This window comes from Engystomops pustulosus, chromosome 5 (assembly GCF_040894005.1).
Source record: "Engystomops pustulosus chromosome 5, aEngPut4.maternal, whole genome shotgun sequence".
In the NCBI taxonomy this organism is placed as follows: domain Eukaryota; kingdom Metazoa; phylum Chordata; class Amphibia; order Anura; family Leptodactylidae; genus Engystomops; species Engystomops pustulosus.
The window spans coordinates 203,043,368-203,059,455 of record NC_092415.1 but is presented as its reverse complement, the minus strand read 5'-3'; the positions used below and the strand labels follow the sequence as shown (position 1 = coordinate 203,059,455).

The window sequence follows — 16,088 nt, the reverse complement described above, 5'->3', positions numbered from 1 at the left end:
CTGGACATGTTATTTGTGAGGGGAGGCCACTGCTGGACATGTTATTAGTGTGGTGAGGCTACTGCTGGACATGTTATTAGTGAGGGGAGGCCGCTGCTGGACTTGATGTAATGGACAGCAGGCCACTGCTGGGACATGTTATTAGTGAGGGGAGGCCACTGCTGGACATGATTTAATGGACAGCAGGCCACTGCTGGGACATGTTATTAGTGAGGGGAGGTTACTGCTAGGACATGTTATTAGTGAGGGGTGGCCGCTGCTGGGACATGTTACTAGTAAGGGGAGACTGCTGCTGGGACATGTTGTTAGTGAGGGGAGGCCACTGCTGGACATGTTATTAGTGAGGGGAGGCCGCTACTGGGACATGTTATTATTGAAGAGAGGCCGCTGCTGGACATTTTATTAGTGAGGGGAGGCCGCTGCTGGACATGTTATTAGTGAGGGGAGGCCGCTGCTGGACATAATGTAATGGACAACAGGCCACTGATGGGACATGTTATTAGTGAGGGAAGGCTACTGCTGGGACATGTTATTAGTGAGGGGTGACCGGTACTGGGACATGTTATTAGTGAGGGGAGGCTGCTGCTGGGACATGTTATTAGTGAGGGGAGGCTGCTGCTGGACATGTTATTAGTGAGGGGAGGCCGCTGCTGGACATGTTATTAGTGAGGGGAGGCTGCTGCTGGACATGTTATTAGTGAGGGGAGGCCGTTGCTGGGCATGTTATTAGTGAAGGGGAGGCCGCTGCTGGACATGTCATTAGTGAGGGGAGGCTGCTGCTGGACATGTTATTAGTGAGGGGAGGCCGCTGCTGGACATGTTATTAGTGAGGGGAGGCCACTGCTGGACATGTTATTAGTGAGGTGAGGCAACTGCTGGACATGTTATTAGTGAGGGGAGGCCACTGCTGGACATGTTATTAGTGAGGGGAGGCCACTGCTGGACATGTTATTAGTGAGGGGAGGCCACTGCTGCACATGTTATTAGTGAGGTGAGGCCACTGCTGGACATGTTATTTGTGAGGGGAGGCTACTGCTTGACATTTTATTAGTGAGGGGAGGCCGCTGCTGGACATGTTATTAGTGTGGTGAGGCTACTGCTGGACATGTTATTTGTGAGGGGAGGCCACTGCTGGACATGTTATTAGTGAGGTGAGGCTACTGCTGGGACATGTTATTAGTGAGGTGACGCCACTGCTGGACATGTTATTAGTGAGGGGTGGCCACTGCTGGGACATGTTATTAGTGAGGTGAGGCCACTGCTGGACATGTTATTAGTGAGGGGTGGCTGCTGCTGGGACATGTTATTAGTGAGGGGAGGCCGCTGCTTTACATGTTATTAGTGAGGGGAGGCTGCTGCTGGACATGTTATTAGTGAGGGGAGGCCGCTGCTGGACATGTTATTAGTGAGGGGAGGCCGCTGCTGGAAATGTTATTTGTGAGGGGAGGCCACTGCTTGACATTTTATTAGTGAGGGGAGGCCGCTGCTGGACATGTTATTAGTGTGGTGAGGCTACTGCTGGACATGTTATTTGTGAGGGGAGGCCACTGCTGGACATGTTATTAGTGTGGTGAGGCCACTGCTGGACATGTTATTAGTGTGGTGAGGCTACTGCTGGACATGTTATTAGTGAGGGGAGGCCGCTGCTGGACTTGATGTAATGGACAGCAGGCCACTGCTGGGACATGTTATTAGTGAGGGGAGGCCACTGCTGGACATGTTATTAGTGAGGGGAGGCTGCTGCTGGACATGTTATTAGTGAGGGGAGGCCACTGCTGGACATGTTATTAGTGAGGGGAGGCTACTGCTGGGACATGTTATTAGTGAGGGGAGGCCACTGCTGGACATGTTATTAGTGAAGGGAGGCTGCTGCTGAACATGTTATTAGTGAGGGAAGGCTACTGCTGGGACATGTTATTAGTGAGGGGAGACCGCTGCTGAACATGTTATTAGTTAGGGAAGACCACTGCTGGGACATGTTATTAGTGAGGGAGGCCGCTGCTGGGACATGTTATTAGTGAGGTGAGGCTACTGCTGGACATGTTATTAGTGAGGGGAGGGTACTACTGGGACATGTTATTAGTGAGGGGAGGTTACTGCTGGGACATGTTATTAGTGAGGGGAGACCGCTGCTGGACATGTTATTAGTGAGGGAAGACCACTGCTGGGACATGTTATTAGTGATGGAGGCCGCTGCTGGGACATGTTATTAGTGAGGTGAGGCTACTGCTGAACATGTTATTAGTGAGGGGAGGCTGCTGTTATTAAAGAAATATATATTTTTGTATATACATATTTACGGGAAGGGTGGAGGGCAGCCCAAAATTTGCTATGGGGCCCACTCATTCCTAGTTACGCCACTGGACTGAAGCCAGTGACAGTGATGTTATGTGTGCAGAAACCTGTAGATTTCTCATTTAACTTATCAGAGCTGAATCACCAATAAAATCGGAGAATTGTTGCAGCTCGGGAGAAGTCCTGGAGACTTAAGTGAGAGGTTCGATTTAAGGTAGAGATTAATCTAAGATCTCTGGTGGACTGAAGAGCACGGGTTGGGTGATACACTGAGATGAGAAAGGAGAGGTAGGGAGGTGCCGCACTGTGCAGAGCTTTGTGGATGAGGGTGATTATTTTATACTGTATTCAGCAGGAGACGGGCAGCCAGTGCAATGACCGGCACAGACTGGAGGCATCTGTGTAGCATTTGGTCTCAAAGACAAGGACCCTGTTTAGAAGACGTTGCTGGTACTTGTAGTCTCTTCAGGCTGCTACAGAAGAGATGTTCTAGACAATTATCCCATAACCTAGAGGTCACTATTTAGACCCCTCTCCAGGTGTGAATACTTTTTATTCTAACCCCAAGGTAACGTGTCCATCACACAAGACCTCACCTCAATCCACTCATATAATAAACAATGGAAACAGAAGAGAAGGCAAAGTCAACAGGGACACAGCAGGAGTCACCGGTGGAGATGTGTCCACCACACAATCTTCATGATTGATGACATAGAACCATGACATGTATTGTCCCCGGGGCATCTTTCCGGAGCTGTGTACAGCACTATGGAGCCCTTCTAGGTAACGACACTAATGGCAACCAGAAATGCTAACAATCTTCGAGGAGGACATATAAGGAGCAGAAGGTCTCCGGAAAATCATTCTGACCACCAACCAGGTAAGTCGTCTTAGGTATAACCAAACAATGAGGTATATTTCAGCTGATGGGACGTGAGGGAGCATTTTCCTGACGGAGATCCCTCAGTAACCTGTCATGGAGCTGCTCTCACAAGTCCTGTCCGCAGTTCATGGACATGTCCTCCAGAAGCTTCACCAAGTCCAGGACAGGAGATCTACTCCAAGAAGGTAAGGTCTACTTATTTGGTCTTAAAATGTAACAACCATTTTTGGGAGATACATTTGTGCCCTTTGTAGCCATCACTTTTCTTCCTCGGTTGTACCTAATTACTCATAGTAAGCAGTAGGGGGCAACATTGAGGCTAATCCGAAGGTCACAAGATGATAAAATCTGCCCTGTGTCCCGGGGCATGATGGGAGTCATATTCATTGTAATGGCCATGTGATAGCTCATTGATTGGACCTCAGAATGTCTTAATTAATCACTTAAAGGGATACATAAGGACTAACATGGTCCTCATTGAGATTGACAGAGTCCAGGATTCTTAAAGGGATCATATGACAAACTCAGCTGCATCTACCCATACGGACATTCCATGAATATGATTCCAGTGTATTGATTTACATTGGGGACAGGAATCGATGTCAGTGAGGATCTTTGTACTGCGCTGCTGAATATGTTGCCGCTATGTATATGTATCTTTAAATGGCACCAAATGTTACGAGACTTGTATAACAGAAATAAAATATCTGAAGCCATCACAAGTGTTGTGCCGTTTCTTTGGTTTCCATAATGTTTTCAAATTTTCACTAATTGTAACTGGAAACCATCAGCAGGAAGAGTTGCTGCTGCTGATGGATCTTTTATGGGTCTAATACATTCACGGACACAGAGGATTGGAGTAAATATACGTGGAAACCATCAATAAGCTGCTGTTGTCTCAGGGGTCTCCACCCCCTCGGGCATCATGTTTCCTGGACTGTACCCCGCAGACTCTCCACTGAGGGGAGCACACACTCCTTTCATGGTCATTGATGATTGGACAGGTTCCTGCACGCAGTTATGATGTAGGAGACAGTGGGGCCTCCCTGACTGTATACTTATGGAGTCTTACTTCTTTACTAGAATATAGAGAGAAGGATAATGTAAGTGTCCTCCCTGCAGGCACAGGTGGTACAGCCTGTAACTGCTTATGACATGATGGGGCATGTAATTAGCCTAATGGAGCTAGCTAGAGTGTTACCCAACACTACAGGGGGCCAAGCTTCAAAGGATTTCCCCAGCCGCATCGACTCTGAGGCTCCCCTCCAATTTGAAAACAAGAGACAATGGGGCACATTTACTTACCCGGTCCCTGAAAGAGTTCCTGAAAGTGCATTGTCCGACGAGAATGCCCTGTGCCGCGATTCACAAAGATCGTGCGCCCGATTTCCTGCAGGTGTGGCTTCCTGGCTTAGGTCCCCGGAGTTCACCATCTTCCTCCCGGTGCATGTAAGCGCTTGGCTTGCAACACAATTTTGGAGTTAAATTCCGCGGTCTGTCCGAATCAGTCGGATCATGCGACCCGACGCCAAACCCTACCCCCTTTTCTGATCTTGTGGGGCAAAAAACCCCAGCAGCGCAAAATGGAAATCATCGGGATGTCGCCGTAAGTGTGGTCCGCGGAGCCCTTAGTAAGTGAGCCCCAATGAGTCAGTTATAGAGTTATGGTCCCTCTCAGCCCAAGGGGAAATACATTTTTGGATTCAGTATCGTCAGGGGATCACAGTGCCCCAATTCCCAAAGCTCTAGCACCCTTGGGTCCAGAGATATACATATCTCAGGATGGGAACATAGCAAATGGGTCAGGTTTGGTATCAATGCGATCCAGAGATTCACCCGGATCCAATGATACCAGTACCCCGACCCTACAACTTCCCCTTGAGAAGCTATGATGTCTCCAAGGTTCTGGACTTAATACCAGGTAGGAGGCATCTAAGAGCCTTCTTGGGTGTGCAGGGGTGTGTTTGCACCTAATATAATCAGAACAACCCTGATGCTTTTGTCGTTTCACCTGGTGGAAAAGTGTGGACTATCCACCCCCATCACTGACAGAGACAGGAAGAGGGGAGGGGGAGAGCAGAATGAGTCATAACTCTCCTGGTACAGCTCCTCCTATTCATCAGAGCTCAGACGTGTACACAAAGATACACAGAGAATCTGCACACAGCGCAGAAGTAAGTAGCAGGACTGCTGAATCTCTTGATGAACATTCAGGGATTATCCACATGGCAGTAAAGACACATTGGCAATTTATGTAAAAAAAAAATGGCCAACCCCTTTAATGGTCACTAGTAATAACACAATCCTACGCAATACAGAGCCTGGCATAGTATTGTACACCGGCACGACCGGCCACCCTATACATCAGACGGCCGAAGCCCCTGATCCACGGCGGAGGGGATAAATGATGTGATGAATCTCCCTCAATGTTTTTTGATGTTTGTGTGAATGTTTTTGTGTGTTTTTCTCCATGATTGTGTGTGGTGTAAGTGCAGCTGAAACCAGACGTTTCCATCGACTATATAAAAAGACACATTTTTAGAAGTTTTTCTCACATTCAGACGTGAAATTAAAATAAACCTTTCCCCTTATAGGTGAATGAGGATTCCCAAAATTATTTATATTTGCTAAATGCCGGAATGATATTAAGATATTTTTATTATTTTCTTCATAGTCAAAAGTTTACATACACTAAGATTACTTTGCCTTTAAAAAAAATTTGGGACGGCCCCTATGATGATCTCATGTCTTTGGAAGCTCCTGACCTAGCTGTAGATCCCGGCACTGCCCGGGATAGAAAATAACTACTCTTAGATACATATAAAAATATTTTTTGTTATAGCTCTCTCTCTGACTGTCTCTCTTACTGGTCTCTGTCACTGACCTTCTCTGTCTCTGACTGTCTCTTTCAGTGACTGTCTCTGACAGTCACTGAAAGAGACAGTCAGAGACAGTCACTGAAAGAGACAGTCAGAGACAGTCACTGAAAGAGACGGTCAGAGACAGTCACTGAAAGAGACGGTCAGAGACAGTCACTGAAAGAGACGGTCAGAGACAGTCACTGAAAGAGACGGTCATAGACAGATGTGATCATAGTCAGTCACTGAAAGAGATGGACTATGACCGCATCTGTCTCTGACCGTCTCTTTCAGTGACTGACTTTGTCTCTGACCTTCTCCGTCTTTGACCGTCTCTTTCAGGGACTGATACTGTCCCTCTCTTTAAAGAGTAACTGTCATTTCAGATAATATTTGATATTGTGGGGAGGGGGAAGTTGTGAACATTTTTCTAATATACTTCCTTAGCAAATTCTCTTTAGTTTGTAAAGTAACAGGATGTAAAGTGCCCCCTAGTTACAATGTTACTTCTGCATTGTTGCTAGGGCAGAATTGAAGACAGATCTCTCTCTTCTCTCCTGTTTTCTATACAGCGGTGACTGTTAACCCTTTCTGCTCTCTCCCTGGCTGCAGTATGCTTTGAGCATAATTTTCAAATATTATTTTCACAGCTGAAAGTAAAAGGGTTAATCCTCCCTTCTCAGAGCTGTTTAACCAAACACAGGGAGATTAGATGTGAGCTCATGCAGCCTTCATAGACACACACTATACAGGCTGGAATACACATCTCTATGAGAAGGGGAGGAGCTTGATTTTTTTTACAAACACAGCAAAATTAGTTAATAAAGTATATTAGAAAAATGTTCCCTACATCCTCCCACACACAATATAAAGAAATATTTCAAATGACGGTTACGCTTTAAGTGATTGTCACTGACTGTCTCCTTCAGTGACTGTCACTGACAGTGTGTCTTTGAGTGGGAGACAGTGTAACAGCCTGTGAATCTACAGCACGGAGGGGCTCTGTTAACGCCCCCCAGAGGCCTTTTAGCTTATTACCATAATTTAAAAAGTTGACTTTAGAAGGAAGGAGGCCATAGATAACAAATATAAGAAGATATCACAGTGCCCGGTGCCCGGATCTATGAGTAATGTCCCTGGTTTATCAGGATGGATTCTGATGGGAGATTTTCCTTTAATTAAAATCAAGATACTTATATAATCTCTTATACTGCAACATATATTTATTGTATCAGTCTACATCACATTCTACAACAATGGAATCTTATTGGCTTCTGAAGATTCTCCTGTTGTCCTTGGTTACAGGTAACATTATCAGACAACTGATTTGACAACTTACTGAATATCTGAATCATTTCAGCTCCCACAATGCACTACTTCAAAATAAGAATATTAATCGTTATTGAGTTTTTGATGTGAGAAGAGAAGGAAATATTATGTAACTTATGATCGGTGCAGGATCGGGAAAAATCTGTAAAACGATTTGGGGATTTGTAGCAGATTTTCTGTAAAAACTCTACAAAGTATCAAATTATTCTCCAAAATCTGTGCTGGAATATTTCACCATTGTATAAATCCTCAGAGTCCAACCTGCGTCTTACTTCATTGGCTTATGGCCAGTTTAACCCTTTCTTCAGTCCATTTACTTCAATTCCTAAAAAAAAAAATACAATAATAATGCAATGAATAATTCAGAATAAAAAAAATAATAATATAATAAATAATAAAAAATTAATAAAAAAAATACAATAATAATGCAATGAATAATTCATAATAAAAAAAAAAATAATATAATAAATAATAAAAAAATTAATAAAAAAAAAAATTTCTTGGAAACTCAAGAAAATCTCCAGGAAGCAGTAATATTATCCAATACTCCTGTCCTGCAACCCAGACTTTGAATCCCAAAAATATGGATCAGCTGCAATTTATGGGGGAATCCAAAATCTGATTCTTATTTCCCTACAGCTCCCCCGCAGGAGAAGTGAAGTATTACACGGTGTCCATATAAATCATGTGGCTGGGGTGATATACAAGGGTCCTCCAGACCTTTATTATAGAATTCCATTTCTATTTATTTCCTATTGTAAGGGATTTCAGATTTACCATTGGAAAAGTAAAAGAATCCGTCCTGATCCTGATATTAGAACTTGTTGTAGTCCCCCTGGGTCTTTGTAGAGGGAATCTTAAAGGGGTTTGGTGTCTTGCAGGTAATATTTAGTAGTTGTACTCCCTCCCCTGGACTCACCTGATTCATGGCAGTGAATTTCTCTTCCACCCGATCCATGAATGCGCTGTATACACCGCGCCGTCTTCTGTGCCTCTGTAATGGAAACATGATGATGAGAGTAGTAGTGCAGATAGAGACTGACTCCTCCGGTAGTATTACTGAAGTAGTGTTATTAGACATACAAGGTCTGTAGCTGTGTCGGTCTCTACTGCTCATCGGTCATTCTATTCAATGGCTATTGTACACATGGACTTACAGTATATGACGCAGACTTGGCTGGCCAGGGGCTCCGGGGGAGGAGAAGTTGTGACTCCCATTTTGGATCGTCCGGTTTGTGTAAGATGAAGCGTTTGACTCTCGCTCTGCTCTTCTTCATATCAATGGGTGGAAGTTCACAAGCTGGAAGGAGAGTTATGGGGTAAGTACCGGCTGGGTCCATCCTGTAGGGAGCATGTAGGGATGTGTGACCTAGAGAAAGGGTCACTACTGAAATACACAGGGGTAATTCTGAAGTTTAAGTATAAGATTGTGTGACTACATGTAATATATTAAGCTGAGTGCATGTGTATGTATGTATCTATGTATGTATCTGTGTGTAGGTGTGTATCTATGTGTGTGTATGTATGTATGTATGTTAGTGCATGTATATAAGTGTGTGTGTGTGTATGCGTGTATGTTTGAATTTATATGTATGTATGTATATATGTGTGTGTGTATGTATGAATGTGTATGTGTGTATGTATGTGTGTATTTATGTATATACGTGTGTATGTATGTGTATATGTGTGTGTGAAGAACCTGCAGCGCCGCATTTACAATCACCACATTTTGCACAGCCGCTCCCTGTGACTCTACTAGTAATTCATGACATTACTTATCCTGAATTACATTTCTTATTATACTCCAGAGCTGCACTCACTATTCTGATAATGATAGATAGATAGATAGATAGATATGAGATAGATATGAGATAGATAGATATGAGATAGATAGGAGATATATAGATAGATTGATAGATATGAGATAGATAGATACATAGATAAATAAATAGATATGAGATAGATAGATAGATATGAGATAGATAGATAGATAGATATGAGATAGATAGATAGATAGATAGATAGATATGAGATAGATAGATAGGAGATAGATATGAGATAGATAGATACATAGATAGATAGGAGATAGATAGATATGAGATAGATAGATAGATATGAGATAGATAGATAGATATGAGATAGATAGATAGGAGATAGATATGAGATAGATAGATACATAGATAGATATGAGATAGATAGATATGAGATAGATAGATAGATATGAGATAGATAGATAGATATGAGATAGATAGATAGATATGAGATAGATAGGAGATAGATAGGAGATAGATAGATAGATACATAGATAGATAGGAGATAGATAGATAGATAGGAGATAGATAGATATGAGATAGATAGATAGATAGATAGATATGAGATAGATAGATAGATAGGAGATAGATATGAGATAGATAGATAGATATGGGATAGATAGATAGATATGAGATACATAGATACATATATACATAGATAGATAGATAGATATGAGATAGATAGATACATAGATAGATAGATAGATAGGAGATAGATAGATAGGAGATAGATAGATAGATAGATATGAGATAGATAGATAGATATGAGATAGATAGATAGATATGAGATAGATCGATAGATAGATAGATATGAGATAGATAGATAGATAGGAGATAGATATGAGATAGATAGATAGATATGGGATAGATAGATATGAGATAGATAGATAGATAGATAGATAGATAGATAGATAGGAGATAGATAGATAGATAGATATGAGATACATAGATACATATATACATAGATAGATAGATAGGAGATAGATAGGAGATAGATAGATAGATAGATATGAGATAGATAGATAGATAGATAGATAGATAGATAGATAGATAGATATGAGATAGATAGATAGATATGAGATAGATAGATAGGAGATAGATAGATAGATAGGAGATAGATAGATAGATAGATAGATAGATAGGAGATAGATAGATAGATATGAGATAGATAGATAGATATGGGATAGATAGATATGAGATAGATAGATAGATATGAGATAGATAGATACATAGATAGATAGATAGATAGATATGAGATAGATAGGAGATAGATAGATAGGAGATAGATAGATAGATAGATAGATAGATAGATAGATAGGAGATAGATAGATAGATAGATAGGAGATAGATAGATAGATATGAGATAGATAGATAGATAGATAGATATGAGATAGATAGATACATAGATAGATAGATATGAGATAGATAGATGGATATGAGATAGATAGATAGATATGAGATAGATAGATAGATATGAGATAGATAGATACATATATACATAGATAGATAGATAGATAGATATGAGATAGATAGATAGATAGATAGGAGATAGATAGATGGATATGAGATAGATAGATGGATATGAGATAGATAGATGGATATGAGATAGATAGATAGGAGATAGATAGATAGATAGATAGATAGATAGGAGATAGATAGATAGATAGATAGATAGATAGATAGATAGGAGATAGATAGATAGATAGATATGAGATAGATAGATAGATATGGGATAGATAGATATGAGATAGATAGATACATAGATACATATATACATAGATAGATAGATAGATAGATAGATATGAGATAGATAGATACATAGATACATATATACATAGATAGATAGATAGATAGATAGGAGATAGATAGATAGATAGATATGAGATAGATACATAGATACATATATACATAGATAGATAGATAGATAGGAGATAGATAGATAGATAGATAGATATGAGATAGATAGATGGATATGAGATAGATAGATAGATAGATAGATAGATAGATAGATAGATAGATGGAGCAGTTAGTATACAGGATGATACTTACAACTACTCAAACCTTGTGCTTTAAACTTCAAGTTGAATGGATCTCGTGAGTAACTTGTTACAAAGTCCTGTATGTTGCTCTCATACTGGAGGAGAAAGAAACCTTCAGATTAAGAAACATTTTCTTACAAATAACAAACATCAATAATTGAGCATTTTATCAAATAAAAGATCTGTAACTTTTCACCAAACTTTACATAAATATAAGTTACAAGCTGGTCCATACATTGTATCAGAGAGGGTGATTCCGGCTCCTCTTATCCGGCTCCTCTTATCCGGCTCATCTTCTTTTTCTAGAACCAATTCTGAAATCTCTGGACTCACAGATGGAACAGATTCTATAGATGTTTATAGAGGAGCAGGAGTGAGAGTCAACGAGAGCGGCTTAAAGGGTCGTCCCATTTCTGCAAGTAATGGATATTGTTTGAATAATGAAAAGTTATACAATTTTCCAATAACTTTCTGTATTAATTCTTTGTGGTTTTCTAGATCTCTGCTTGCTGAGCTGCTATAGAAGCTTCATTGTTTATTTCCAGTGGACAGAAATCTGACAGGCGCGCAGCTCGTTATATCACACCGCTCTGATTACTCTCTGATACTAACGAGCCGCTCACCTGTGTGACCATGTTCGGACAGCAAGCAGAGATCTAGAAAACCACAAGGAATCAATATAGAAAGTAGATTGGAAAATTGTATTATTTTTCATCATACAAACAATAAAATTAATTTGGTGAAGTGGGACTATAACCTTAAAAGAAAGGAAAGACAGGCTGGAAATAATAGTAAGTTTCTATCTCACCCCAAGTGCTTTATTCCCATCAGTAAAGGTCAGCACCTCTCTATAATGTCCTGTGTGACCCTGCTAAGGCGTTTTGAACCCATTTTTGGTCTGTTTTTAAGCAGTCTGTTTAAAAACACATGCATTTTTTGAAAACGCATCCGGTTTTGACAAGTTTTACCAATTATCTTAATTAAAACTGGTCAAAAACGCATGCGTTTTTGGACGGACTGCTTAAAAAAACGGTCAAAAAAAGGGTTCAAAACGCCATGTGTGGCATCATCCTAAGGGTTGTGAGTGAGATATGAGAGTCATAGGCACAAGACAGAGGCTGCTGGAGATAAAAACTCTCTACTATCTCACCCCAAGTGCTTTATTCCCATCAGTACAGATCAGTACTTCTCTATTATGTCCTGTGTGACCCTGCTAAGTGAGATCTGAGGTGTGAGTGAGATATGAGAGTCATAGGCACAAGACAAAGGCTGCTGGAGATAGTAGAAAGTTTCTATCTCACCCTAAGTGCTTCATTCAGTTGTACAGAATCCTTATATTGTTTCTCATTATTATTTCTGTGATATCAGGTGTTTCCCCTAACAGCTTGATGTCTCACAGCTGATACTTTGTAACAATAACACCATTTGTGCTTATCAGACACATTGGGGGTCATTTACTAAGGGCCCGATTCACGTTTTCACGACGTGTTACCCGAATATTTCCGTTTTGCGCCGATTTTCCCTGAATTGCCCCGGGATTTTGGCGCACGTCATCGGATTGTGGCGCATCAGCGCTGGCATGCACGCAACGGAAATCGGGGGCGTGGCCAAACGAAAACCTGAAGGATTCGTAAAAACCGCTGCATTTTAAAAAAAAAATCTGCCGCGGAGCTTGCACTTATCTTCACTCAGCCCGGCTCGGTGAATTCCAGCGCATTCCGATGCTTTTCAGCGCAGCAGCGCCACCTGGTGGACGGCGGAGGAACTGCCTTAATAAATCCCAGCCGGACCCGAATCCACCGCAGAGAACGCGCCGCTGGATCGCGAATGGACCGGATAAGTAAATCTGCCCCGATGCGCCACAATCCGATCACGTGCGCCAAAATCCCGGGGCAATTCAGGGGAAATCGGCACAAATCGGAAATATTCGGGTAACACGTCGGGAAAATGTGAATCGGGCCCTTAGTAAATGACCCCCATTACGAGATCTTCAGGCCAAGGTGACAGGATCCTGGAGAGAACGGATCTGCAGCTGTGACCTTGAGATACAATATCTGCGGTAACCTACAGGGCGCGCCTCACCCGGCTTACATGGACCGGACTGTAGATGTCAGAAGATGAAGAATCAGTTTATTCCTGGAGTAAATTTAACAAACTGGTTCTCCATCAGCAGCACAGAGTATTTCAGGGAAAGCTGATTTAGCAGGAGGCAGTGACCTTTCTATTCCATGAGTTATGTTACTGTGAACGTGTTGATTTAGTGAGGGGCTGTGACGCGTCATCACTGATTAGAAGAGAGGTTTTATGATGTAATAGGATGGAATTGGGACAAGTGGGAGGTGATAGATTGGGAGCTACAAAGTAAAAGAAGCCGCCTCCCCAGCAGCACAGAGTATTTCAGGAGAGTTGAGATTTCTCACCTGTCTGAAGTCGTGCGGCTTTGGATCCTTGTATTTATCCTTTGGGTAGACGCCATTTCTCACGTACAAGATATTGGCTTCAAATGGCTCCATGGGCTTAAATCTTGTAAGGAAGTTGTGCGGCTCCTCTGCTTTCCTCAGGGGTGGGACTAGAGGCGGGGCCAGGGGCGGGGCACCTCTTATCTCCTCCAGCACAGGATGTACAGGATGATGACGGCTCTTCCTTCCCTTCACATCATCCTCCTCCTCCTCCGACCTCCTTGGTACCTGCAGGGACCTGTATAACCTGACGCTAAAGTCCGGAGGCTTCTTCTTCCAAATGTCCTTCTCCAGGATCGGCTTTGGGGAGATGAAGTTGTTGCTTCTATCAGTAGCCAAATTTTCTTGCGCTGTAAATTTTAGTTGTCGGGTGAACAAGTAACGGCGCTCATTGTCATCTGTCTCTCTGATACTGGAGGCCATTGTCATCTAAGGAGACACAACGTGGAATAATAGGGAAGAAGTATCTATAGAGCTCAATGCCAGGCGGCTGCTGCACGAGCCAAGCGCAACAATAGAAGTATTTCTGTAATATCTATGTATCTCTCATCTCTCTCATATCTATCTAGTACAAATCCATAGATCTGTCTATGGGAGACATTAATCATAGAAACTTCTTGACTTTTTGGTGGCAAAAATTGCACTTTTCCTCCTCACTCAGAAATAGTGGCTTAAAGGGGTTGTCCACTTTCAGAAAATAATTGATATTGCTTGTGTAAGGAAAAGTTATATAATGTTCCGTTATTTTCTGTATGAATTCCTCATTGTTTTCTAGATCTCTGCTTTATAGCAGAACAGCAATCAGAGATTTAGAAAACCGTGAGGAATTGTTACAGAAATAGATTGTAAAATTGTATAACTTTTCCTTACAAATACTATTTAAATTATTTTCTGAAATTAAACAACCCCTTTAATTCCTTTATTTATATAGTGCCTACAGATTACGCAGCGCTGCAGAATAAATTCCTGTCCCCAATGGGGCTCACAATCTAATCAACCTACCAGTATGTTCTGGAGTGTGGGAGGAAACCAGAGGACCCGGAGGAAACCCTCGCAAACACAGAGAGAACACACAAACTCTTTGCAAATGTTGACCCTGGGACTTGAACCCAGGTCCCCAGCGCTGCAAGGCTGTAATGCTAACCACTGAGCCACCGTGCTGCAAGGCTGTAGTCCTAACCACTGAGCCACCGTGCTGCAAGGCTGTAGTGCTAACCACTGAGCCACCATGCTGCCCTTTAAACATAGAACCCTGTTACACTGTGTAAATAACTTTTTTTCTTTTTGTAAAAAATAAATTGTGAATGTTTTGCGATTTGTTAAATCATTCTACGATTATTATTTTTTTTAAGTTGCAGACACCGCCAGAGCCCCCATAGAACTGTCCGTAGGAGCCGCCTAATGACATATGACTTTTCTATGAAAACCCACATGACATATAACAGATGTCACTTACCTCTGGAGACCCCCCAGCCTTGTCTGCAGGTGGCACCTGGTGCAGTAGTCAGGGACACAGACGGAGCAGGGGTGGTGGCACTCGGTGCAGTATACGGGGAGGTGGTGGCGGCACCCGGTGCAGTAGTCAGGGACACAGGTTGGTGGCACCCGGTGCTCTGTCTCCGCAGGTCCTGTGTTGCCTGGACACTAAGTAACCGCCATTCACTGATCACCGGGTGCAGATCTCTCTGTGTTTACTGTAAAAGGAACAATCACTGCAACATAGCAACAATGTATCGGCTATTGTCTCTACCACCAAGAGGGGGGTGAGGGGGGGAACTACCGGTCAGAGCAGGGGGTCAGCATTGTTCTAAGAACTGGGACAATACAGAACACTCACTGCAGTCTCTATGGTTACATCTGTGACCACAGTGTTAAAATAAATTAACCTCATCCTGCCTGTGTGTGTAAGTTATGGGGGATTGTGGCTCTTGAATTCTATCAATACTGTATGACAATGTGGCCCTCAGAGAGTATTTAGGTGCCGTTCCCCCAGGCTATATGATAGACAGGTCCTACAGGCTCCACTACTGCTATGTGGATGAGCCCCAACGCTGACCTACAGCGCCACCTTGTGCTCATATCTGGTACAATCACTTTTATGGATATCTTTTCGATTGCCCAAATCTGCGACATTCCTAATAGTCTATTGCAGAGATTTCTTCCCATAATGCACTAGACTGGCTCCTGGGTTGCAAGTGTCTAAGATAATAACCAGGGAATCTGCAGGGAATAGACACAGCATCATAAATGCCCCTGAGGGGTCTAGTTATTATAACGTGTTGCTGGTCTGTGCACGGCCCCTTGTGCTATTCACCCCTGGGGTCTCTGATCCCGATGTAGTCGGGGTGTTAGGTGAGGGGGTGTCACACAGCTGTGATCTGTGCAGATGTGGGATTATAAATGTGCAGTTACAT

General features: G+C 42.4%; 1 protein-coding gene across 2 annotated transcripts; it reads right to left on the bottom strand.

Annotated features, from left to right (window-relative positions):
* Nucleotides 1-7,351: 7,351 nt before the first annotated feature.
* C5H7orf78 (chromosome 5 C7orf78 homolog) lies at nt 7,352-15,256 on the bottom strand. 2 transcript variants are annotated; one of them, XM_072154883.1, is made up of 6 exons: nt 15,131-15,256; nt 13,636-14,103; nt 11,226-11,310; nt 8,523-8,734; nt 8,285-8,359; nt 7,352-7,690 (listed from the first exon to the last, which is right to left on the bottom strand). In XM_072154883.1, the coding sequence occupies exons 2-6, from the start codon at nt 14,101-14,103 to the stop codon at nt 7,679-7,681; spliced, it is 852 nt and encodes a 283-aa protein (XP_072010984.1). In that variant the 5' UTR covers nt 15,131-15,256; the 3' UTR covers nt 7,352-7,678. The 2 variants fall into 2 exon arrangements, with proteins under 2 accessions (XP_072010984.1, XP_072010985.1); XM_072154884.1 differs by having other exon boundaries at nt 8,523-8,665.
* Between the last annotated feature and the right edge of the window lie 832 nt (nt 15,257-16,088).

Bases quoted from the DNA above. Each gene is read 5' to 3' on its own strand.
- C5H7orf78 (XM_072154883.1), bottom strand. From the start codon at position 14,103: ATGACAATGGCCTCCAGTATCAGAGAGACAGATGACAATGAGCGCCGT. The intron at 11,311-13,635 runs GTGAGAAATCTC...TTTCTCCTCCAG, and splicing joins AGCCGCACGACTTCAGACAG to TATGAGAGCAACATACAGGA. The intron at 8,735-11,225 runs GTAAGTATCATC...CCCTTTCTCTAG, and splicing joins AGCACAAGGTTTGAGTAGTT to GTCACACATCCCTACATGCT.